Below are 24287 nucleotides of genomic sequence, written 5' to 3' on the forward strand. Positions count from 1 at the left end.
TGAAATTGTCACTTCTCTCGCGTTCATTGCACGCAGAGTCAGTGTATATGCAACAGTTTTGGCCATTGAAGGTTGTGCAATGTAACAGCAATATTTAGACTTATGGATATGCCACCCGTTAGATAAAATACGTAACGGTTCCGTATTTCACTGAAAGAATAAACTTTTGATAGTTTCCGGATTCGACCATATTAATGACCTAAGGCTCGTATTTCTGTGTGTTATCATGTTATAACTAAGTCTATGATTTGATAGAGCAGTCTGAGCGATGGTAGGAACCAGCAGGCTTGTAAGCATTCATTCAAATAGCACTTTCGGGCGTTTGCCAGCAGCCGTTTATGACTTCAAGCCTATTAACTCCCGAGATTAGGCTGGTGTAACCAATGTGAAATGGCTAGCTAGTTAGCGGGGTGCGCGCTATTAGCATTTCAAACGTCACTCGCTCTGAGACTTGGAGTGGTTGTTCCCCTTGCTCTGCATGGGTTACGCTGCTTCAAGGGTGTCTGATGTCGATGTGTTCCTGGTTCGAGCCCAGGTAGGAGCGAGGAGAGGGATGGAAGCTATATTGCTACACCGGCAATACTAGTGCCTATAAGAACATCCAATAGTCAAAGGTTATTAATGAAATACAAATGGTATAGAGAGAAATAGTCCTATAATTCCTATAATAACTACAACCTAAAACTTCTTACCTGGGAATATTGAAGACTCATGTTAAAAGGAACCACCAGCTTTCATATGTTCTCATGTTCTGAGCAAGGAACTTAAACGTTAGCTTTCTTACATGGCACATATTGCACATTTACTTTCATGCCCAACACTTTGTTTTTGCATTATTTAAATCAAATTGAACATTTTTCATTATTTATTTGAGGCTAAATTGATTTTATTGATGTATTATATTAAGTTAAAATAAGTGTTCAGTCAGTATTGTTGTAATTGTCATTATTACAAATAAATAAATAAGAATCGGCCAATTAATCGGTATCAGCTTTTTTTGGTCCTCCAATAATCGGTATCGGCATTGAAAAATCATAATCGGTCTACCTCTAATTCAGAGACTCTAACCTTCTTCCAAGTCAAGACAGTAGGATCTACAACTCATGGGACATCAATATTCACAGTCAAACTTTCTCAACAACAATACATTGAAAGCCAAAGCCCAAAGACTATGAGAGATGCTCTGATAAAAACAACTAAGTGTGAATTTTAGCACGCTCACTTCAGGAATTCAATGATGTGTGGACTGACATGAGAATGATACTACCCAGCCATTAAAAACACACATTTTGAAAACATTTCCCTTCCCCTCCCCTTGTCTGGTTCTCTGTTGTGGGCAGGCTGTGAGTTAGGGGCAGGGCTTGGCAAGGGTATGCAGGTTGTCCAACTGCTGCCAAATAGATCCTTGCCAGCTTTGTCAGTAAATAATGCCACTTATGCCAGTATGTGTGGCAAGCCAAAAGACATATTCACCAACTGCTGTGTGATACCATCCCCTGACCATCCTGACATCCAGCTTGGTGTGTTTGTGTGAATGACAGACAATTACAGGCAGTTATGAAGGTCATGCAAATACATTCATTTACAGACCATACGATTCTATGTCTAAATAAAGCCATAAAACACACAAGACTAACCTTCATGCGACTGGCCAAACAGTCACCCACATTCCCTAGACTGTGTATAGAGAAAACAGTGGGAACACAAAAGCCTACTTGTCCTGTGTTTGGTCTCTTTTGGAGACTCAGGTTTCCCAATAGAGATGGAACTTTGGTTTGCATGTGGTTTTAAAGATGCATCTTTCCTACAACCCGCTGAAGATGTAACACGTGTTTCTCAAAACGCCACGCAGAGAAAACAGTCGCTAAGTGTGTCGTTGGGAGTATGTGGCGATACTGATAGGATCGAAAGAAAGGCATCGCTGCTCTCGGATCAGCTTTTCTCAATTCACATCTTACCTTAGAACATTAGAATTATTTCACAATACTGACGATGGATCAGCTCCTAGAGCAATATTACCACATACGGCTGCAAATATTGAGGCGGCTTATTCTAATACATACCCAATAAAAATGTACTAAATCACTGATTTTGCACATGTTAGGCTGCACATCATGAAATACATTTAGTGTAAAAAACACAGTGGTGGGCCGTCGGGGCTAAACATCATCGGAATATATATATATCTTTAAATATATTTTCCCACAAATATGTATTAAATTATTCCCCAGAGTAAGAGTTATACTCTTCCTTTCATAGCTTTCCTCGTTGCACTGCTTCCAGCCCCAGGTTGAGATTTGGAGGGCTGGTCTTTATGTTAGATCTTTTATCCAATCATATTCAGCCATCATGTGTTGCCAGGGGTCTAAAATCTGCCCTCAGGCCTTCAGAATCAACAGTGCGGGCGCTTGGAGCATAAAGTGAATGAAAATGAAAATTTAGTGTCAACCAATCAGCTTTAGAGTTGGCTATTGTACGCCTGCTGGCTGGCTCCAGTGTTACACAGGAGCCAGCTAGCAGGCGTAGTGCATGCACGTCTTTTGATTGGATTACCAATATTGAGAGGCAGGTCCTATATCGGCAGGTCTATGCAGAATCTCAGAACTAGGAAACTGAATTTGATAAATTAATTTGCGTACTACTAAGCTGTTTTTTAACCCACAATGGCGGAAGGAGAAGATATCGATTTGGTCGAGGATATAATTATAACGCCATTCTCAAGACAAACTTTTCAAGAAAAGTTAGACATTGTCAGGAGAGGTCGACGCCGACGCTACAAAGCCTGTCACAGGCTGGAAAGGGGTTTGTTCGCCACTTTCAAAGTTCCAACTACGAGCGCTATCAATGGCTCACAGGCCCCGAGAAGCACTGCAAACTGTACTGCTGGGAATGCCTATTATTTGCAAGTGATCGATTTGGTGTTTGGAACCACACTGGCTTTGCAAACTTGAGTTGTCTAACCAAGGCAGCAACGAGACACCAAAGTACGGCTGAGCACTTACAAGCAATGGTGCTTTTGAAAACTTTTGGGGACACCCGAGTGGATCTACAGCTCAACGAACAAGCGCACAGGGCAACGAAGCTGCACAATGAAAAGGTATTGTACTCTTCCCCTGCAATTCTCTGAATAAAAATGTCAATTTCAAGGTGACGCAACGCCTGGTTATACTGCGTTTCTGTCTGAATGTATAGTGTCTAGAGCCGTGGCACCATAATGATGGTAATAAGAGGTGGATTAATTTGGGTGGGACTGTGTAGGACTTCACTGAAGGCCCAGGCCCCAGGCACGCTACTGAAAAAACACATTAGGATAAGCTGCTCTTTCCATGACATAGACTGACCAGGTGAAAGCTATTATTTCTTATTGATGTCACTTGTTAAATCCACTTCAATCAGTGTAGATGAAGGAGAGGAGACAGGTTAAAGGATTTTTTTGATACAATTGAGAAGTGGATTGTGTACCATTCAGAGGGTGGATGGGCAAGACAACATATTTAAGTGCCTTTGAACACGGTATGGTAGTAGGTGCCAGGCGTATCGGTTTGTGTCAAAAACTGCAACGCTGCTGGGTTTTTCACGCTCAACAGTTTCCCGTGTGTATCAAGAATGGTCCACCACCGAAAGGACATCCAGCCAACTTCACACAACTGTGGGAAGCATTGTAATCAACAAGAGCCAGCGTCCCCGTGGAACGCATTCAACACCTTGTACAGTCCATGCCCTGACGAATTGAGGCGGTTCTGAGGGCAAACGGGTGAAACTCAATATTAGGAAGGTGTTCCTTATGGTTTTGTACCCTGTGTATATTGAGACAAAATTAGACAGTAGCCTAAGTAGCAAAATTGTATTTATTAATCATGAAATGTCAATATGATTGAAATAGGCCTATAGCCAGCCTACTGTTTATATTTTAATGCATGCATTTCAGTTTTATTTTGAAGCATGTTTTTTTTTATACATTGCTTGTTTGTATCAATTGCAAAGACATTAGCAACTTTGTATTTGTAGTAAATTTTTGTTATGGAGTTAATCGGCTGTCACAGGGAAACAGAAACCATGTTTAGCATAGATCTTCTGTGTATAAATTGACATGGGAGGGCAAAAAAAAAGCATCAAACGACACACCTGGCTTGTTCTCCGAGTAGTCTGTGGCAATCTGTAAATAACATGCCTTTTAAGTGCAATGTTAATAGCGATGGTTTTTGGGAAACGGCTCAGCTCCTACGAAGGTTCTAACGATGAACTTTAGCCTTAAAGATGCTTTTGGGAAACCATGCCCAGAGTGGTTGAGACCAGCTGGGAAAAGAACTGACCTGGTCACTAGCCTGGTTAGCCAATAGCCATCCTCTCACCCCCACATTATATTATACTTTCCACACGGTATTTATTTACAAATGAAACTACCATGGATTCATGTGCGTGTTCACCTTAACATCCCACACCAAAGAACAATGCCTCATCCTCCTCCATAACAGGTGTTTCAGATTCTCCCTTTTCATTCCATCATTCTTTTTCTCCAAAGGACTTCAAGCACATGAAACCATGGTGAATACTTGAAACCAGGTAGACTTTTGTTTTGTATCAAAGGCATGTAAATGTGTTCATGATTACAACATTAGGACACTTCCAAAAGCGACAACCACTAAGGCTCTTACTGTTGCCGTCTGTTTTTTTCCCCTCCCCATTTAAGACTTCTTCATTTGGAAGCTTGCTTACACACAACCACAGAGAGAGAAAGTTATGTTGCTATCTGTTTTCCAGGTTACCCAGTTTCCCAAAAGAAAACCCCCATCTCTCCCTGCATCTCTCCCTGCTGGCACGCACGCGCACACACACCACACCACACCACACCACACACACACACACACACACACACACACACACACACTCTTATCTAGGCATGGACTCTGTGTGGGACCTCTAAGGACAGTGGGAGACTATAAGTGTCTCCTCAGATGTACAGAGCGACGTGATACCTGACCTTCAGCATCCCACTGGACAGAGTGAAAGAAAGAGGGACAATGATTCCCATCGCTCTCGGAATCACCCCTCCTCATCTGTGTGTGCACTTAAGAGTGGACAAAGGCAAGTGTACACTTGATAGCGGCGTGGATGACACAGAGCACACATTATACGTGCACTTACAGCTTGGAAAACGACACTAACCTTTATAAGACCAGTCTCTGTTTTCTAAATCACTCAATTTGGAGACCAAATTAGATTGGGCTATACAAAACCACAACAAAAGTAAAACAAGAGCACGGGACTGCAAGGAAGTCTAACAGGCAGCGAACAGTTCTTGTGTGTGTGTTACTTGAGGACATGACTGGGCATGTGAGCCTGAGTCCCAGTAGTGTGTGTGTGTGTGTGTGTGTGTGTGTGTGTGTGTGTGTGTGTGTGTGTGTGTGTGTGTGTGTGTGTGTGTGTGTGTGTGTGTGTGTGTGTGTGTGTGTGTGTGTGTGTGTGTGTGTGTGTGTGTGTGTGTGTGTGTGTGTGTGTGTGTGTGAGAGAGAGGGAGCTGGACATGAGTCACCAAGAAACTACTGTATGAGCTGTATGCCCACTGTGATTTTGTGCGCATGTGTGTGGCCTGGAGTGGGTATGTGTGTATCTTATGTATCTTGTGAGTGTGTGTGTGGTGGCCCAGCAGTGACAAACCAACTTTCACATCTCCCAAGAGTCACCGTGCTCCAGGGAATTCCGTGAGCCAAGTAGCATCAGACAGAAAGCCACTGATGAACTAAACAGGGAATTGGTGTTTGAGAAAGAAAACAAAACAAAAGATCCTCCAGAATTGTCTGGGGAGAGATGTCTGTTCAGAAGAATAAATTCAGATCTACCAAACTAGTTTTATAAGGAAAGAAGCCCCTGACTTCATCTTGAGTCATTCGACCACTTTCCCATTACCTAATTTGTTCATACACGCTCTCCTGTGAGATCGATCTACCAACTGATTCATGCATTTATTTATCAATAATCATTTCTTATTCAATCCCTTCATTGCTGGGGAACACTGACCTATCTAACACTGTTGATATTAAATTGGCATCTGCTGAGTGGCAAGGTGCAGTGTTATTCGGCCATCTCAGATAGATTGAAACAGCCCTCGGACCCCATTGGAATAAATGTACCAAACAAGCTTCTGCAATCATGTTTAGCTGTTTGCTTGACTGAATTAATTTGCTAGAGTGCTGGCTGGCTCAGAGGGGCACATCAAGGAATACTGACACACACACACACACACACACACGAGCAATCTCTCCCTGTTTCGCTCCCGAGGTAATTGCCATCAGTCTGAGAGTCAATATCGAAGACACACACACACTCCAGTCAACTGCACATGACAGTAGACAGGATGCACAAGCCAGAAACAAGGCCTTCAAGAGGAAACTGGTAATAATAATGATGATGATGATGACACTGAGGAGAGAATGAGGATGATGTCTTGGCAGGAGATAGCAGGGGGGGGGGGTTACAGAGAGGAGCCGCAGTTACTCAACAATTAAGTCAGAATAGGAGGCATGTTCTCAGTCTTAATAAGCTACAGTGCACACAACCTCTCCCCACCTTCCTTGGTAATCATAGAGTTGTTGGGCTATACATGTAATTATTGTGATATGATGCAGTGAATGTGTTGGAGTTTATTGATTTCAGAATAAAGCTTTCTTCACATTAGTCTACGCTTTAGTCTCTGAACCTAATGTATCCTCTCTGTAGCACAACCTAAACATAGCCATCAGGAAAGTGGAAAGACCCAAGGATAAATTGCCCAACTGTGATATTTGGACTGCTATTATTAGATAATATTTTAGGGGGTGGATCAGCTTCAACGTTGCAAATAGATTGCGGCTTCTGTCAAGTTTGGACACATCTACTCATTCAAGGGTTTTTATTTGTACTATTTTCTATATTGTAGAATAATAGTGAAGACAACAAAACTATTAAATAAAAAATATGTAATCATGTAGTAACCCAAAAAATTGTTAAACAAATTAAAATATATTTGAGATTTTTCAAAGTAGCCACCCTTTGCCTTGTATTGTATCGTCTCCAAACTTTTGACTGGGCGAAGGTTCACCTTCCAAAGGTCAGTCCTTTGTTGAAGCACCTTAAGCTGCACCGCTATTTTCAGGTCTCCCCAGAGATGTTTGATCTGTTTCAAGTCCGGGCTCTGGCGGGGCCACTCAAGGACATTCAAAGACTTGTCCCTAAGCCACTCTAGCGTTGTCTTGGCTGTGTGCTTAGGGTGCTTAGGCTCAGGGTCTATTTTCATAAAGGGTCTGAATACTTATGTAAATGTCATATTTAAATTTCCCAAAATGTCCAAAAACCAGTTTTTGCAGTGTCATTATGGGGTATTGTGTTGATTGATGGGGGAAAAAACTATTTAATCAATTTTAGAATAAGGCTGTAACGTAACAACATTTTGAAAAAGTGAAGGGGTCTGAATACTTTCCAAATGCACTGTAACTCACCACACTTTTTCAATCACAAAAACACACACCCCATCTTCCATCACAACCTGACTCCCCCCCACACTGTGCCTTCTATGTCCTCTGTTTTCTGTGTTTTTATCTCTACCATGTTGATTCCTCCCAAATTACGAGCTTTTCAGTACTTTTGTGTTCCAGTTCCTTATATTTGAAGATGTGTTATTTCAATAATTTCTTCTTCTGCTATAAATAGAAAGTCCAATACATATTATTTTACAACATTCCCTATCTTGAATGGTATAGTGTATTTACAGTTGTATTTGATCTTTTTCCTTTTTTTGTTATTACAATCTCCACCATGGATACTACTGGGTGTTCCATTATTTCGACTCCTCTATGGGAACTTTGTAATATTTAGAATAGTCATGGAGCAGTCTCGGTGTCTCGGAACAGTCGGTTATCAATGTACAGTTTATCGACTATGAGAGCTACACGTTTCCCTTTTAGTCTTCACTTTGAAGAGTGGGTCCCAGATTTCCTCGCATAAATCGAGTCTGTATTTCAAGTAAGGCTTCTCTCAGAAACATGTTCTCTTTTTTAAGTTAATTAACATCCATTTCAATAGTATTGACAGTACCTTTTAGCTTGTTTGTTTCTCCCTCAATTGTCGCGCTTTTTCGTCACTCATCTCGAGGCTTGCCTTCAACTCCTTTACATCTTTACTGGCGAGTTCAAGTATGCCCAATTTACCATTTATCTACTTTAGTAAGTGGGTTTCTACACTTACCATGCCAGGTGGTGAAAAGCATAAATCATCTGTGTCAGACGAGGAGTCTCGTTTTCTTTTGGGGAATTGGTTCTCCATGCTGTTTTGGTGTTGATTGTGCTGGTCAATAAATGTCTCTAGCCTTATAATTTGTTTTGTGTTGTTATCCAGATTCAAGCTTATTGCCCACGAGTATGTGAAGTGCTAATATTTAGTCAGATTTACAGATGTTTAACATTACGTTTTTGTCTTGAGGCATTCTGCGCCGCTGTCTTCAGTCCGCCATTGATCCTCCCATCTGTGGTATTTGTGCAGTGTGTCCAAAAACATTTCCCAAGGCATGTGTTTTGATATGCAAATATTAAAAGCTACAATATGCAACTTTTTGGGAGACCTGACCAAATTCACATAGAAAGGCGAGTTATAGATCTATCATTCTCGCTGAAAGAAAGTCTAAGGATGTTGTTCTATGTGTGCCATTTCTATGATTCCCTTTCTGAAGTTTAGTTTTTTCATATTTTACTTTCGGTTTTGAACACCAGCTTCAAATAGATGAATATACAATATGTTTGGTTATGGAATATATATTTCGCAAGAGGTTTAGATGGTACAATGACTCTCTACACAATGACTGCTTGTTTGTCACACCCAACTGCTTGTTTGTCACACCCAACACAGTGAAGATGCACTTCCATTGTGGTGCTCATCATTTGTATTGGCTCTTGAGAAGAAGGGTCTGCAGGTTTTTTAAAGGGTCAATACGATCTGTGTGAAACGAACTAGAAATAGGCATGAGTCATCACCCTATCAAGTTTCTCTGAAATTTGGCACCAATGTCCAGAGAATTTGGCAGCTGCATCATGATAAGGACAACCGACTGAATTCCAGATCTACTGGGAATTTTTCCTCACAACTTTTGATTTTATTTTATTACATTTGTGTAGCCGATGTGAAATGGCTAGCTAGTTAGCGCAGGTGCGCGCTAGTGGCGTTTCAATCGGTGACGTCACTTTTTCTGAGACCTTGAAGTAGTGGTTCCCCTTGCTCTGCAAGGGCCGCGGCTTTTGTGGAGCGATGGGTAACGATGCTTTGAGGGTGACTGTTGACGTGTGCAGAGCGTCCCTGGTTTGCGCCCAGGTCGGGGCGAGGGGACGGACGTAAAGTCTATACTGTTACATTTGCATGATTTGTTTGAATCATGCATTGGAGTTTCCAACAACATTGTGAGAGGCAGAGGCTTGAAAAGTCCCTCTTTATACATATAGAGACTGAATCAAGTGACTTCTGTGCTGAATTCGGTGACTAATTACCACTAAAAAGGAATATTTCAATAGTTCTGATTTTATTTGTGATATCCTCCCAGTGTTTATGCAACACTTGGCATGAACCAAATGGGAGTGAGTGCAAGGCTCCCAACATTATTGGGGCTTGATGAAAGACCTGTGTGTGAACTGTCAATACATACTGTACACAAGAGAGCACTTGGAGGGATTATTGGCAAAAGATAAGATCGGTCAAAAGACCAATTAGCGGCAAAAGATCAGAATTGGGCTGCCCTGTCAGCTGGGAAGCCTGTGTAAACAGCAGCATAGGAACTGACACGTCTGCTGGCCCAGCAACTTCAAAACACACCAAGCACCATACATGTTCAAACCAGGGGGACAGATCCATCCTTAGCCTACATGCACTGGCACCTGAAGCTTGAGGTTACATTTTTGCAAGTTCCTCGCAAACATTGTATCAGCATTCATAATCTACAGCTGCTTTGTTTCAGTATTGCTGCTAGAGATGCGCACTTTGAGCAATCATCTGATTCATAATGTCAACGCTATGTTCATACAGAGGAAAAAGATACCAAAATGACCCTGTCCGTGCAGGCTGAGGAATACAAAGACGCCTTAAAGATGTCTTAAAATTATATATATTTATCAACAATCTGTTCAATGTAGGAAAATGTTGCAAAATAAAACGGATGACAAAGGTAGAGGAGTCTGACTGATGCCACCCGGTGAAAACAGACTATTCCTCATGGTCGATGGATAACAGGAAATTGAAATGTCAAAACACCAACACCAGAATCTTATTTCCAAACACAGCTACGCGATATCAGACCGATATCTGGTGTAGTTCGTCTCCAACAGCAGACGAAATCTATCAAATCGCCTCAACACGCCCCCTGCCTCGTGGTGTGATATAGCAGCTACTTTACCTTTGGAGTTGCTGAATGCAGTGTACCAGGAGAGCGAAATGAGTCCGCATAGACCGAACAATACGACCGTTAGGAAGGTGCCATTTCGGAGCCTCATCTCCGGATCCCCGGGCTCATGTCCGAACTTGAGTGCGGGGTATCTGGGCTCTCTCAGCTCGTTTGCTGCACTTCCAGTATAGAAATGCCTCTTCACGCCTGGCAGTCAGAGCGGAGGCTGAGTTTGTTATTGCGCAGCGCTCTGCTCTCGGGTTGACTACTCATTTGCACAAGCAGGGAGTGCTTGGGGAGGAGTTGCCAGAAAGGGGGGGGGGGGTCTCTCTCTCTCCCATCCTTCTCGAGTCAGTGCGGACGGAGTGGTTATGAGGCATGCCATGTAGTGTTGCGACTCTGCTAATGGGCGTTGAAAAATGTGAGGCAGCAATTCCAGGTTTACTTTCACATCCGTTCAATAATTTTCATATTTCGCTCATGAATTGAATGTCATATGTGCCGAGGTAGCCGACAATTGCTTCTCCATATTCAGAAGACGGGGTGCACAGTGCATCTTTAAATTTCTTTAAATTTAATTTGACTTCTGCTATAACATGTAAAGCATGTAAAGCAAACCATATGCCCAAATCCATATGAGTTTATTTAGCCTACCTAGAACATAATAAAAATAAAATCAGTTCAATGGGATTCTGACTACCACTTGCATTTTAAGGCCAGCAGGAGCAGTGCATCTCTCTCCACACAGTGCATCTCTCTCCACATAGGCTACACAAATTAGCAGTAGGGGCTGTAACACATCCAGCATCCAGCTCAACTGAGTAGGATCCAGCTCAGAGTTACATCCAGCTCAGCTGAGTAGGATCCAGCTCAGAGTTACATCCAGCTCAGCTGAGTAGCATCCGGCTCAAAGTTACCTCCAGCATCCGACTCAGTCACATACAGCATCCGGCTGAGCATTACATCCAGCTCAGAGATACAGTTGAAGTCGGAAGTTTACATACACTTAAGTTGGAGTCATTAAAACTAGTTTTTCAACCACTCCACAAATTTCTTGTTAACAAAGTATAGTTTTGGCAAGTCGGTTGGGACATCTACTTTGTGCATGACACAAGTAATTTTTTCAAAAATTGTTTACAGACAGATTATTTAACTTATAATTCACTGTATCACAATTCAACTGCATCAGAAGTTTACATACACTAACTTGATTGTGCCTTTAAATAGCTTGTAAAATTCCAGAAACTGATGTCATGGGTTTAGAAGCTTCTGATAGGCTAATTGACATAATTTGAGTCGATTGGAGGTTTACCTCTGGACGTATTTCAAGGCCTACATTCAAACACAGTGCCTCTTTGCTTGACATCATGGGAAAATCAAAAGAAATCAGGCAAGAACTACAAAAAAATATATATAACAAAGTCTGGTTCATCCTTGGGCGCAATTTCCAAATGCCTGAAGGTACCACGTTCATCTGTACAAACAATAGTATGCAAGTATAAACACCATGGAACCACACAGCCATCATACCGCTCAGGAAGGAAGAGGTGACTCCGAGATGCTGGCCTTCTAGGAAGAGTTGCAAAGAAAAAGCCATATCTCAGACTGGCTAATAAAAATCAAATATTAAGATGGGCCACAGACACTGTACAGTGGAACTCTGCCTGGAAGGCCAGCATCCCGGAGTCATGTCTTCACTGTTGACATTGAGATTGGTGTTTTGTGGGTACAATTTAATGGAGCTGCCAACTTGTGAGGCATCTGTTTCTCAAACTAGACACTAATGTACTTGTCCTCTAGCTCAGTTGTGCACCGGGGCCTCCCACTCCTCTTTCTATTCTGGTCAGGGCCAGTTTGCACTGTTCTGTGATGGGAGTAGTCCACAGCATTTAACCAGATCTTCAGTTTCTTGGCAATTTCTAGCATGGAATAGCCTTCATTTCTCAGAACAAGAATAGACTGGTGAGTTTCAGAAAAAAAGTGTTATGTTTCTGGCCATTTTGAGCCTGTAATCGAACCCACAAATGCTGATGCCCCAGATACTCAACTAGTCTAAAGAAGGCCAGTTTTTTTGCTTCTTCAATCAGAACAACAGTTTTCAGCTGTGCTAACATAATTGCAGAAGGGTTTTCTAATGATCAATTTGCCTTTTAAAATTATGAACTTGGATTAGCTATCACAATGTGCCATTGGAACATAGGAGTGATGGTATTCCATTAAAAATCTTCCGTTTCCAGCTACAATTGTCATTTACAACATTAACACTGTATTTTGGATCAATTTTATGTTATTTTCATGAACAAAAAGTGTACTTTTCTTTCAAAAACAAGGACATTTCTAAGTGACCTCAAACTTTTGAGCGATAGTGTACATAGTGCATTTGTAAAGGATTCAGACCCTTCCATTTTTCCACATTTTTTTACTGCCTTATTCTAAAATTGATCAAATATATTTTTTCCTCATCAATCTACACACAATGCCCATAACGATAAAGCAAAAAAACAGTTTTTTATTCAAAAACAGAATTACCTTATTTACATAACTATTCAGTCCCTTCTCTAAGAGACTCAAAATTGAGCTCAGGTGCCTCCTGTTTCCATTTATTATCCTTGAGATGTTTCTACAACTTGATTGGAGTCTACCTGTGGTAAATTCAATTGATTGGACTTGATTTCGAAAGGCACACACCTGTCTATATAATGTCCCAGAGTTGACAGTGCATCTCAGAGCAAAAACCAAGCCATGAGGTCGATAGGATTGCGTTGAGGCACAGATCTGTGGAAGGGACTACCCAAACTGTATTAGCAGACCAATATAGTGATCTTTTTAGCGCAGGCAATTATTATTTCTGTACTTTCTTCATATCTACTAAGCCTGCAATTCATCTCTTGTGTGGGTGATTATTCCAATGAGAAAGAATAAACAAATCATTTTGCACATTTTCCACACATTACCATTGCAAGGCTATGCATAGGCTAAATGTACAAATAAAACATCTCTGTCAGGGAACTTCTAACAACTCTCAGCAATATCCTGCAATTACAACAGGTCCCTGGCATTCAATAATATTATATGCGTGCCATGTGGCAGGCCTTAGGTTCGTGGAGAAATGCTATCCTCTAGCGGTGAAAGTAGAACTTTACGCATGCCACAAAGCAGGCCAGTCGTGCGTGCGATCAATCCCACCATTTACGACCAGAAGACAAAGTACTCGCCATAGTCCTAAAATAATTATGACAATGGATATATTATCATCAGCAACATCATAATCATCTGCATCATCTAGTTTAATCATAGAACTTTGCAACATTTCAATATATTCACATTCATAGGCTATTCTTAAAGTTATGGGCATTTCCATTTGAGCATAATGGTAATAATGATTGATTCATTGGACAAATTGAGTGACAATGAATAAAATTTAGTCCAGAGATTTAATGATTGAGATTACGAATTATTATGACAACCTAGTCATCGGCCCATAAACAGATTGGATCTAAGTGTCTACATCTATTTCTAGAAGCATCCTGCGCTTTCTACCGATTACAAAACGCGCGAAAAAAATCCCCAGTTTGATAAAGCGGTCATGGGACATGAGAATCTGGTGACGGAGCATCACCAAAAGGCAGGAAGTGAGGGTGAGACGAAAAGTGTCGCTCTTTCACGGTTGTCACTAGTTACCACAGCCACAAAGTAAAAAACCGGCTAGGCTATATTGTAAAAATTCATGAAAACACAAATGTGCTGTTTGGTCTTAAATTAAGGTTGGGGCATAAGATTAGGTTTAGAATTAGATGTTAAGAAGATTAATTTTATAATGGGCGTGGTTTAGCCATAATTACAACGTTGTGGCTGTGGTAACTAGTAACGACCGTATTTTGTTTTAAGGCTAAACCCAGAAACCCAGAAATCTTCCATTTCTACAATTTATCTTCTTAAAATATGATTAACCTTAACCACACTGCTAACCTTATGCCTAACCCTCACCTTAGGATCAAAAAGCACATTTTTGTTTTCATTAATTTCTACAATATAGGCAATGTTGACTTTGTGGCTGTGATAATTAGTGACAACCCTCTGGCCGGTAGGCAAGTCGTGCGTGCGTACACCCCACAATTTATGATCATATGACAATTATTCACCGTAGTCGTAAAATAACCATGACAATCATAGAACATTACAATATATTCACATTCATATGATATTCGTAAAGTTATGAGCATGGTCATTTGAGCATAATGGTAATAATTATAGATTCATTGGACAAATTGAGTGACAATGAATAAGACTTGTCAAAGCAAAGCAAAGCACAACACAACACAACACAACATAACTACAACTAATGTAAATGAATAGTCTTGATGTCAGTAATTCAGATAATTAATGGTTGAGATCCATTAATTATTAGGACAACATAGTAATCGTCCCATAAACAGATTGGATCTAAGTGTCTATATCTGTTTCTAGAAGCATCCTGCGCTTTCTACGGATTACAAAACGCGCGAAAAAAATCCAGTTTGATAAAGCGGTCATGGGACATGAGAATCAGGTGACGGAGCACCACCAAAAGGCAGGACGTGACGGTGAGACGAAAAGTGTCGCTCTTTCACGGTTGTGACTAGTTACCACAGCAACAAAGTTTAAAAAACCGTCTAGGCTATATTGTAAAAATTCATGAAAACAGACATGTGCTGCTTGGTCTTAATTTAAGGGTTAAGCATATGATTTGGTTTAAAATTCGATTTTATGAAGATACATTTTTATAAATGAGCGTGATTTAGCCATAATTACAACTTTGTGGCTGTGGTAACTAGTAACGAACATGAATTATTATGACAACATAGTCATTGGGCCATAAACAAATTTGATCTTGTTTCTATATCTGTTTCTATATCTGTTTCTAGAAGCATCCTGCGCTTTCTACGGTTTACTAAATGCACATTTAAAAAATATATATATTCTGCAATAGAGCCAATTTTGAATTTGTGGGTGTGGTAATTGATGACAATTCTCTTTCACCCAGATCACCAGACACACCACTTTGGTTGAATATGTTCTGAGCAATAAAGTACATTGAACCATTGCCTGACACAACATATCACCTTAAAGGTGTAATAATCATAGGCCTATATTTGATCATTTTCCTATTGGCTGGGCTCAGTAGCCTAGGGCGTGGGGCCAGTAACCGAAAGGTTGCTCGATCAAATCCCTGAGCTGACAGGAATCTGTTGATCTGCCCCTGAACAAGACACTTAATTTGTTCTTACCTGACTTGCCTAGTTAAATAAATAAAATACTGCACAATGATGAATAGGCCTACATAAACTAATGTCATTTTTTATTGAACTAGGCCAATCAGTTACGAACAAATTCTTATTTACAATGATGGCCTAGGAGCAGTGAGTTACCTGCCTTGTTCATGGGTAGAAGGACAGATTTTTACCTTGTCAGCTCGGGGATTCTATCTGGCAACTTTTCGGTTACTGACCCAATGCTCTAACCACTAAGCTACCTGCCTAACTGTGTTTAGCCTAGATGCTTTTAGTATATTATCTCATGTCTTGATTTAATAATGCTGTTTGTCAAAGTAGGCCAAATCAACCAACTTATTCTACACACAACACAAGTAAAGGGCACATAGCTTTATAAGTTGACCACATCTCCTTATAGCCTAAGTCATTTGGGCACTAGAACAAAGTGCATGGTCATGGTCTTTTTATTTGCCCACCTGCATATGAATTTACAATGTGGATACCTGCCTACAGTAGTCTAACTCTCTGACTTAAACCAAATATATTCCTCACAATTTTATATGACTAAATAACAGTAATAGAGTTGGTCCATGCTATGGGAATCCAATGTGGACGATTTTGACAGAATATAAATATCTGTAAACCCCCTCTTCAAATATCAAGTATTAATCGAGGTCAAAATGTTTAAAGTCCCGGCACAGGTGCTCTTTAAGTCTAGAGCTCAGTCCAGTTAAATTGTGGTCCGATGATGCTGATCTCACCCTGCAACATGGTCTCAGAGCATTTCGTATTATTCTATATATGCATCCGAGGCACGTATGGGATGTATTAATTAGTGGATGTCTATCATTGATTTCTTATGATATGTTACGAATTACAATTGGTACAATATGTTACGAATTTACAAAACATATGACATGTTACAAATTCCAATTTGTTGTCGCTGGCTTTAGGTAGGTGACTAACTCTAGCTAGCACTAGGGTTTAAGGGTTATAAGGTTAGGAGTTAGGTTAAAGGGTTAAGTTTAGGGGAAGGGTTAGCTAACATGCTAAGTGGTTGTCAAGTAGCAAAAAAGTAGTAAGTAGTTTCTAATGATCTAAAATGCTAAAGTTGTCCGTGATGGGATTTGAACAAACAGCCTTTGGGTTGCTAGATGCTCCCGTTATTACAACCTTCTATAACCATACATATCAAATGTAACATAGTAAATAGAGTATCCCAGATTTACGTTTATTATGTTACGTCTAGTCTATGAGACCAGTCTGCACGCGGGGAATTCCCGTATGGAAAGTGCCTTGTCATACCTCGGCCTTCCATTTCACCCTTTGGCGTCGAGTCCCACCCATTTGTTTACATTACCTTGCCTTTTGCGCACAATAACAGAAGGCGACTAGAGCTTTGTCTTTTAGGACGGTGGACTTCCCCCCCGATGCCGAACCAAAACCTTGTGATTGGCTAGACCGACGTATAAATATTACACCAGCCGTCGTATTAAGGTTCATACGCGGAACTGTACCCAGAACAGCGAGACGCACTGACAGCTACCTTACAGTGGATCCGGCCTTTAACATTTTAACTGCGCAACACATTTTTTTTTACAGCGAATTGGGCTGAAAGTAAGTCGTGAGAAGCCTCAACTATGTCTATGACCGTGAAAGCCTATCTCCTTGGGAAGGAACACATGCCGAAAGAAATTCGTCGCTTTGCCGTCGACCAAGATGTTTCAACGAGTTTTGAGTATTTGAATCGAAAGGTTGTTGATGTTTTCTCAACACTGCGAAATGTCCCCTACCAAATGTTTTACAAAGGTAAGCCTATACTGTCAGTGTTTCATTATAGGCCTATGGTACAGTGTTTTCGATCGTGTTATTGTCGTCAATGTTTCTGGCGGTAATTTTGTTGTAATATTCCATAACATCGCGCCGGACAAAGTAATTCACGACCACAGTAAAGTTATTGCGCACGTTACTACCTAGTTTGCTTGAGTAGGCCTATCAACTGATTAATGTCGTGTCATAGGCCTAGAGACCAAAGTGCGTCAAGAAGTTAAGTGAAATAATCTGCCGACTGAAAGCTTCAATAACAGGAGTGAGTTTGACGAATAACAGTATAGATATCAAGATGACAATTTGTCTTTATGCACCAGAAAAAAATCTGATAGAACTGGTACACAGAACATTATTGAAGTCTACATTTGACATTGCATTTCATAGTGAATGTCAGATCGAGAGTGAGCAGCAAATAGGCTCTATTACATGTATGTCATACATGCAATGATGTATACCTGTACTACATTTCTGAGCCCGCCCTACCTGTAGGCCTACCATTAGTTCATAGTGGACTAATATATAGATAAGATATAACGGTAACTTAGCAACAGATGGCATTAACCCAGATAAAAATTCTGTAAGAGCTCTCCACCAAAGCAGGGAATCAAAGTTGACCAATTTCATACAGTAGTATTATTGACTGGTACCACATCACAAAAATTGTCTTCCATATTGGGTATCAGGGTTGGGGTCAATTTCAATACTTGACATGAATGTATTGAAAACATTTGGGGATTTTCAATAGCTGAACTGGAAATTGACAAATGTTGGTCTGTGCACAACACCTTTAACAACAGTATTCCCTTAACCTCTGTTTTTAAATCAAATAAGCCAGTGAGGATAAGCTGTGGACAGATTTCCTTACTAGTGAACTCCTACTGCTATTATCTAATCATCTGGCCTAGATAAGGAGCTGACAGCAAACAATGGCTTGTGAAACACCTGAGGAGATCAGTGTGTGGCAACGTAGTCTTTTTTTCTTTCCCTTGTACCCAGACGAGGACGGTGACATGATCGCCTTCTCCACCGACGATGAGCTCATCATGGGCCTCACCTGCATCAAGGACGACACCTTCCGCCTCTTCATCAAGGGTGAGTCTTTTGTGATCAAAGATGGTGCATTTTCAAATATAATATCTAAAGATTAATCGGTCTGGTATTAATGTGTAATGCACCAAGTCATCATTACCACTATTATAATGATATAGCATTCTCATTGTTACGGAAACATTGTAGTTATTAATACCTACCCGCATATCGTTTTTTTTTTTTTCTTACAGAGAAGAAGGAGCACAGGCGTGAGTTCCCTGCTTTTGCTTTCCCGGGCGGTGTCCCTCCTTTCGCCTTCCCCCCCTCACCCTGGAGCACCCCATATGGGGCCCCCTCCACCCCATGGCCCACCACTTCATGGTCATGGCCCTCACGGGCCCCCCATGGTGCACCCCAACGTGACCTGTGATGAATGCGAGGGCCCGGTGGCAGGGACCCGTTTCAAGTGCACTGTGTGCTCCAACTACGACCTATGCTCCCCGTGCCAGGCCAAAGGACTCCACAAGGAACACGTCCTCCTACCCATCTGGCACCCCTTCAACAACACATTTGAGGTGAGACACATATGTTTATGTTTTAAAGTGGATATTCTTGGGGGGGGGGTCCAAAAACAATGAGGGACATATCTGTGTGGTTAGGGAGAGAAATGGCCTCTATACTTTGATCCTGTTCTTCTACACAGTGGTTCCCTCGTGGGAAGTGGATGCGGAAGATGAGACACTGCATGTGGGCTCAGGCCCAAAGCCAGGCCCAGCCTGGTCCCTCTGGGTCCCAGCCTGGTCCCTCTGGGTCCCAGCCAGGCCAGGCGGCCCCCGAGGACAGTCAGCCATCCTCTGATGCCTCATCTGCTTCCTCCCAGCAGTCCCAGGCAAATATGGATTACCTAAAGAACATTGGAGAAGGGGTGGCAGCCATGCTTAGCCCACTGGGTAAGACCAAGTGAAAAGTGCCATGTAAAAAAATGTAAATTTATCAATCCATTATTAGAAATCTACTGACTACTCTAAATTTGAAAGAACTGAAATTGCTTACTTACCTCTCCATGTTGCCTGCAGGTATCGATGTGGATATTGACGTGGAGCACGAGGGGAAGAGGACCAAGGTGATGACCCCCAACCCGACCCCACCCGGGTCAGGAGGCCACCCTGGTGCTAGGAGTGACAACGGGACAGGGTGGTCTGAGGGAGCAGGGGCAAACGATGGAGACATGGAGGTGGACGAGCTGAGCAGCCTGGGGAGCGCCAGTGGTTTGGCTAAGGTATGACCCGCTTAATTACTTGATAATCAAAGTAAAAAAATCTGTTTAATTTGAATTCATGATACTTAATCAGTTAATGGTGAAGAATAAAATTGCCTGTCAGATGATGTTGTTAAATGATGTCTCTATATGTGCAGGGTGGTAAAGACACTGGGGGCAGTGGTGACGAGGAATGGACTCACGTGACCTCCAAGGAGGTGGACCCCTCTACTGGAGAGCTCCAGTCTCTCAGGGTGGGTGAGGAGGGCTCACTGGAAGCCCTAGGGTCCCTCACCCCTTCCCAGGGTCCCTCACAGGAACCACTGAAGTCCCTCACTCTCGCTGAGGCCGCAGCCTACCCCCACTTGCCTCAAGGTAGTTTGATAGTTTGAGAATTCTCATATCCTCCATCCCTAGTATTAATTGTAGTGATTCCTTATCCTCCTTGCTCGTAGTAACTACTTCAGTCAGTGGTAGTTCTATCCTGAGTTGTGGTTTCAGTTAGGGATAGGTGTCATAGTTGTGACTTTTGCTCAAGGTTCTTATATCCCTGACTACAGTAGTATTGACTAGATGTTACTTACATCAGCGTTTGACCCTCCACTGTGTCCAGATGCAGACCCACGCCTGGTGGAGTCGCTGTCCCAGATGCTGTCCATGGGCTTCACAGACGAGGGTGGCTGGCTCACCCGTCTTCTCCACACCAAGGACTGCGACGTTGGGGCTGCCCTGGACACCATTCACTACTCCAAACCCCCCAAGAAGTAAAGGGGCCTAAACAAAGAACCCTGAGGCACACCACTCCTCCATCCCCCTATCATAGCCATTTCACCAATACTGCCTTCTCTTGTCCCTCTAATCTATTTCACAGATCTCTGGCAATAGTCTTAGATCTGAATATGTAATGGAAAATCTCTTGCTATTTTAAGATATCTATTGTACTGACACTTAAGTATAAAGGATTTACTAATCTGTTATTTATCTTCATGATAATGACTTTCTATAACCGTTAACAGATGCATGGGTTCATTTTTAAATTGTATTGAAAATAATCAGTAACAAATGTTAACATATAGTATCAGAATATTAACTCGAGCTAGTACCAAGCAAGTTGTCGATTAATCGAGTTGATTCTTACATTTATTTAGTGTTATTATTGCCAGACAAACTGTTATGTCCATTATCAGTGTCAACAGCATCAAGTGAAGGGTGTGAATCATGACTGTGTAACACTGAAAACATTTCTCTCCCCGTCAAGACCAAATAAAATACTTCTGCAAAGAAACTGTATTGTCATTGGATTTTCATACTGTCATTATTATTATTTTAATCATTTATTGCAACCATGAACTATTCGACAAAATCCAGAGATTAATGCATTACATGTTAATGACAAAACGTTTAGAGTAGGCCACTTCGTCTATAGATGCACAAAAAGAGCACCCATTACATGGCTTTTAAAATGTGTCATCAAAGTCGTCATCCGTGTAGAACAGGCTCCCCAGAGAGAGGGTGGGGCATGGGTGCTTGGTGGGCGGGGGCTGATGACAGACTGGTGCTTTGCTCTCCTCAGGTAACGTCATATGGGCAGGACCTCCTTCGCTATAGGATGCCTCTCCACAACAGGGGGTAGTCGACGTCAGCCTATCAAATGTCTTTCTGGTGCTCCTCCCCAGAAAACCACTACCCCCACCTAGCCCAGACAATTTGGAAAAACCACTACAGGCCGGTTGTCCAAAAGGGTTCTGGTTTTTGAGCAACACATTAGGAACATTTGAGAACATTGAACCAGTGGTTTGGAACTCATCCATATGCATTGTACTACCACTCCAGTTGGTCTCATCTTCCTCAGGAGAGGCAGTAAGGAACTGGGCCCACTTGGAGGCCTGTGACACTGCAGTACCCGAGGATCCAGAAGGTTGCGAGGTCGTCGCTGCATTTGCTCTGTAGGGGACTGAGGTTGAAGAGAGTTTGCTGCTGGTAGTTGAGGGTGGTTCAATTACAGTAGGGGGTTTGCTGTAAGCTGGGACTGGTGGTCTGCAGGGAGCTGACTGTTTGGGAGACCACTGTACAGGGGCTAATAAGCTGGGGGGTCTGTTGTGTTGTGGTGGCTGTGGTAAAAAGCAAACCAGAGAAAGCATATTAGTTAGTACATCCAAGGTACAGACTGCTTGGACATGTGCTGGTATGAATTAGCTTTAGCTGCTTACATTAGCCGACTTCCCTTTCGTCCTCCAGCCTTGTGTAGGAGGCATGGTGTCCTCTTCTCCACTGTGATATCCCCTCCCCTCATTCTCCCCTCGACCTCTCTTCCTCTTTCTGTTGGCCCACATTAATAATCCATGCTGTCACATACATATGCTCAATCTAAACACAGTCTGTCATACAGCGAAGGGTTAGAAGTTTTTTTAACAGAAAATAATCACATTGAAGTGGACTGAATGGTCAACTTTGACAATGATGAGTGGTGCTGTTGGTTTCTCAGGTATGGTTTTGGATCAGTGTTTTAGAATGGTGGCCAATTGATCCTCGGATGACCCTGTCAGATGACACTGGTGTTATTGAGAATCAGGAGGGTGTAGACAACAGTGGGGGTAATGACATGTAGGCCACTGTTTAGGCACAAACTTGTACAGACGTAACAAAATAATTAGCCTGACATGAGTCATGGGCATACCTGACATTTATGTTGCCTTTGAGATGGTTTCTGTCCATGTAAACATTCTCCTCTTCCTCAGCTTCTTCTTGACCCACCCCTTCATCGCTCGTCTGCAGGTATTTACCCCAGCGACTCCCATTAGCCTCTTCTGCCTACAGGAATACAATTATTAATTTACAACAATGTTTTCTTACGATATTCAATGGACAACATGGATTATTGGTTAGGGCTGCTGCCCTAAAACTGCATGTTCAGTTTGTGCCCAACTGCCCATTCCTACATTCAATTGACTGTGTCAAATACATTTGTTTGTGTCCCAAAAAAGTGATGGGCAATAACAATGGTGGGAACTCACAATCTGGTTACAACACTCCTGAGCTTTTTCTACAACCTCTTCTTCAGGCACATCATCCACCTCCTCCCTATCACAAATAATAAAGAAAGATATATAGCATGATATAGTTCATTTAAGCACACATTTTGCACCTCACCTGGAAGTTAAGCTAGGGGGAAATGTCATACAGGGCATATGTGGATCCAAGTCTTCACACAACACCAAAACAGGAGTGGCAGTGTATACAGATAAATACATTCCACAGTAATAATCTTTTGACTTCCATTTCCGCCTAGGCCTATTTAAATTCAGTAATGCAAATCATAGGGCTGAAATGGTATGCTCTGTATGCTGCTTGTTTCCTGTCAGGATGGAGTAGACAGTGGTGAGAGTGATGCTATTTTTCCCTCCAGCATGCAAATATCAGAAGAGTTACCATCGTGACCAGGCTCTCTGGTCCTGCTCTTCAAGTATCTCTCCACGCCTGGCATTGGCCTTCTGAACATGACGTCTGCAATCCACTCCAGAGCCACGACCAAACACCTGGAAAGGTTACATAAGACACGTAGGCCTTGTTAGAGAGCATCAAAACCGTGATTTATCATGAGTTGTGACTGACTTACAAATAATAATGAGTAATTATTTATGATTATTTGTATATCAGTCACTCACCGGCTGCAATGTGGAACAAACCCATTATTATTATATTTATTTTTTTACAAATGCTTTACTTGTTGTAGTTCGAACAAATCATTAGCTTGCTTACCTTAATGACCGACTGCTTTTCCCCACACAGCTTGCAGTTCCATTTTTTGCTCTTTTTAACCTGAAAATTAAGTGCGCAAATATGTTTACACGTGCAACGCAAGTTTGAAGATAGCAATGTTGCTAACCTGTTAGCTAGCTAACTAGAAAGATAGCTCCTTCTACAACTAGCAAACTTAAGTTACCTGTTGCACTTGGTAGGTTTGGCAAGAACAGCATCTTAGGACATGAAATTCCTGAACCATGTTCCTTGTTTTAGTTGTAGTAGCTAGCTAAAAACGACTAGTTTGAGATTTTGCCGGGAATGTTTTGAAAAACTATCGAATGAGGAAACATGAAACGTGACGTCATACGTCAGGTACGAAAGACAATGTTGTATTGGTCACATACACGTATTTAGCGGACGTTATTGCTGGTGTTGCGAAACGCTTCCATTCTTAGTTCCAACCGTGCAGTCGTACATAGGAGCTTGAAGCAGAACTACCATATGTCGGCACCATTTTATTGGAGCAGAACACAATCAACTATATTGAGCGCCCTCTGGCATTGGCTAAGTGCAGTTATTAAATGGACGCAAGCATGAAGATATAGTACTATGTTGTTCAATTAAGCAATAAGGCCCTTAACCATGGTATATTGGCCATATGCCACCAACCCCCGAGTAGCCCTATTGCTATTATAAACTGGTTACCAACGTAATTAGAGCAGTAAAAATACATGTTTTGTCTTGTATAATGTACAATTGGATTAAGAGTGGTCAATCT

At 41.7% G+C, this 24287-nt stretch overlaps 3 protein-coding genes across 5 annotated transcripts in view; 1 reads left to right on the top strand and 2 right to left on the bottom strand.

The window, feature by feature from the left end:
- The window catches only part of mgat4b (alpha-1,3-mannosyl-glycoprotein 4-beta-N-acetylglucosaminyltransferase B), a 222872-nt gene extending 212184 nt beyond the window's left edge, over positions 1-10688 (bottom strand). Inside the window, exon 1 of the mRNA XM_046323934.1 lies at positions 10409-10688. Within this exon, the coding sequence (XP_046179890.1) occupies positions 10409-10505 (97 nt within the window). The 5' untranslated portion in view covers positions 10506-10688. The remainder of the gene's footprint in view (positions 1-10408) is intronic.
- Positions 10689-16972: 6284 nt separating this feature from the next.
- On the top strand, positions 16973-21050 carry sqstm1 (sequestosome 1). The gene is given in 8 exon segments (XM_046324035.1): positions 16973-17457; positions 18475-18570; positions 18759-18825; positions 18827-19082; positions 19211-19457; positions 19584-19786; positions 19924-20140; positions 20379-21050. Coding segments are annotated over 8 exon segments (1410 nt in total). The 5' UTR covers positions 16973-17288; the 3' UTR covers positions 20534-21050.
- LOC124011062 (MRN complex interacting protein) lies at positions 20888-24003 on the bottom strand. Of its 3 annotated transcripts, none has more exons than XM_046324036.1 (7): positions 23709-23997; positions 23525-23584; positions 23195-23301; positions 22780-22846; positions 22443-22576; positions 21976-22084; positions 20888-21876 (listed from the first exon to the last, which is right to left on the bottom strand). In XM_046324036.1, exons 1-7 carry the CDS (start codon positions 23766-23768, stop codon positions 21223-21225), a joined length of 1191 nt encoding a protein of 396 aa, XP_046179992.1. In that variant the 5' UTR covers positions 23769-23997; the 3' UTR covers positions 20888-21222. The 3 variants fall into 3 exon arrangements, 2 of the variants coding, with proteins under 2 accessions (XP_046179992.1, XP_046179993.1); XR_006834540.1 differs by lacking the exon at positions 20888-21876 and adding an exon at positions 22192-22304 and having other exon boundaries at positions 23709-24003; XM_046324037.1 differs by lacking the exons at positions 20888-21876; positions 21976-22084 and adding an exon at positions 22095-22304 and having other exon boundaries at positions 23709-24003.
- Positions 24004-24287: the final 284 nt, after the last annotated feature.

Source organism: Oncorhynchus gorbuscha, linkage group LG23 (assembly GCF_021184085.1).
Source record: "Oncorhynchus gorbuscha isolate QuinsamMale2020 ecotype Even-year linkage group LG23, OgorEven_v1.0, whole genome shotgun sequence".
Classification (NCBI taxonomy): Eukaryota; Metazoa; Chordata; class Actinopteri; order Salmoniformes; family Salmonidae; genus Oncorhynchus; species Oncorhynchus gorbuscha.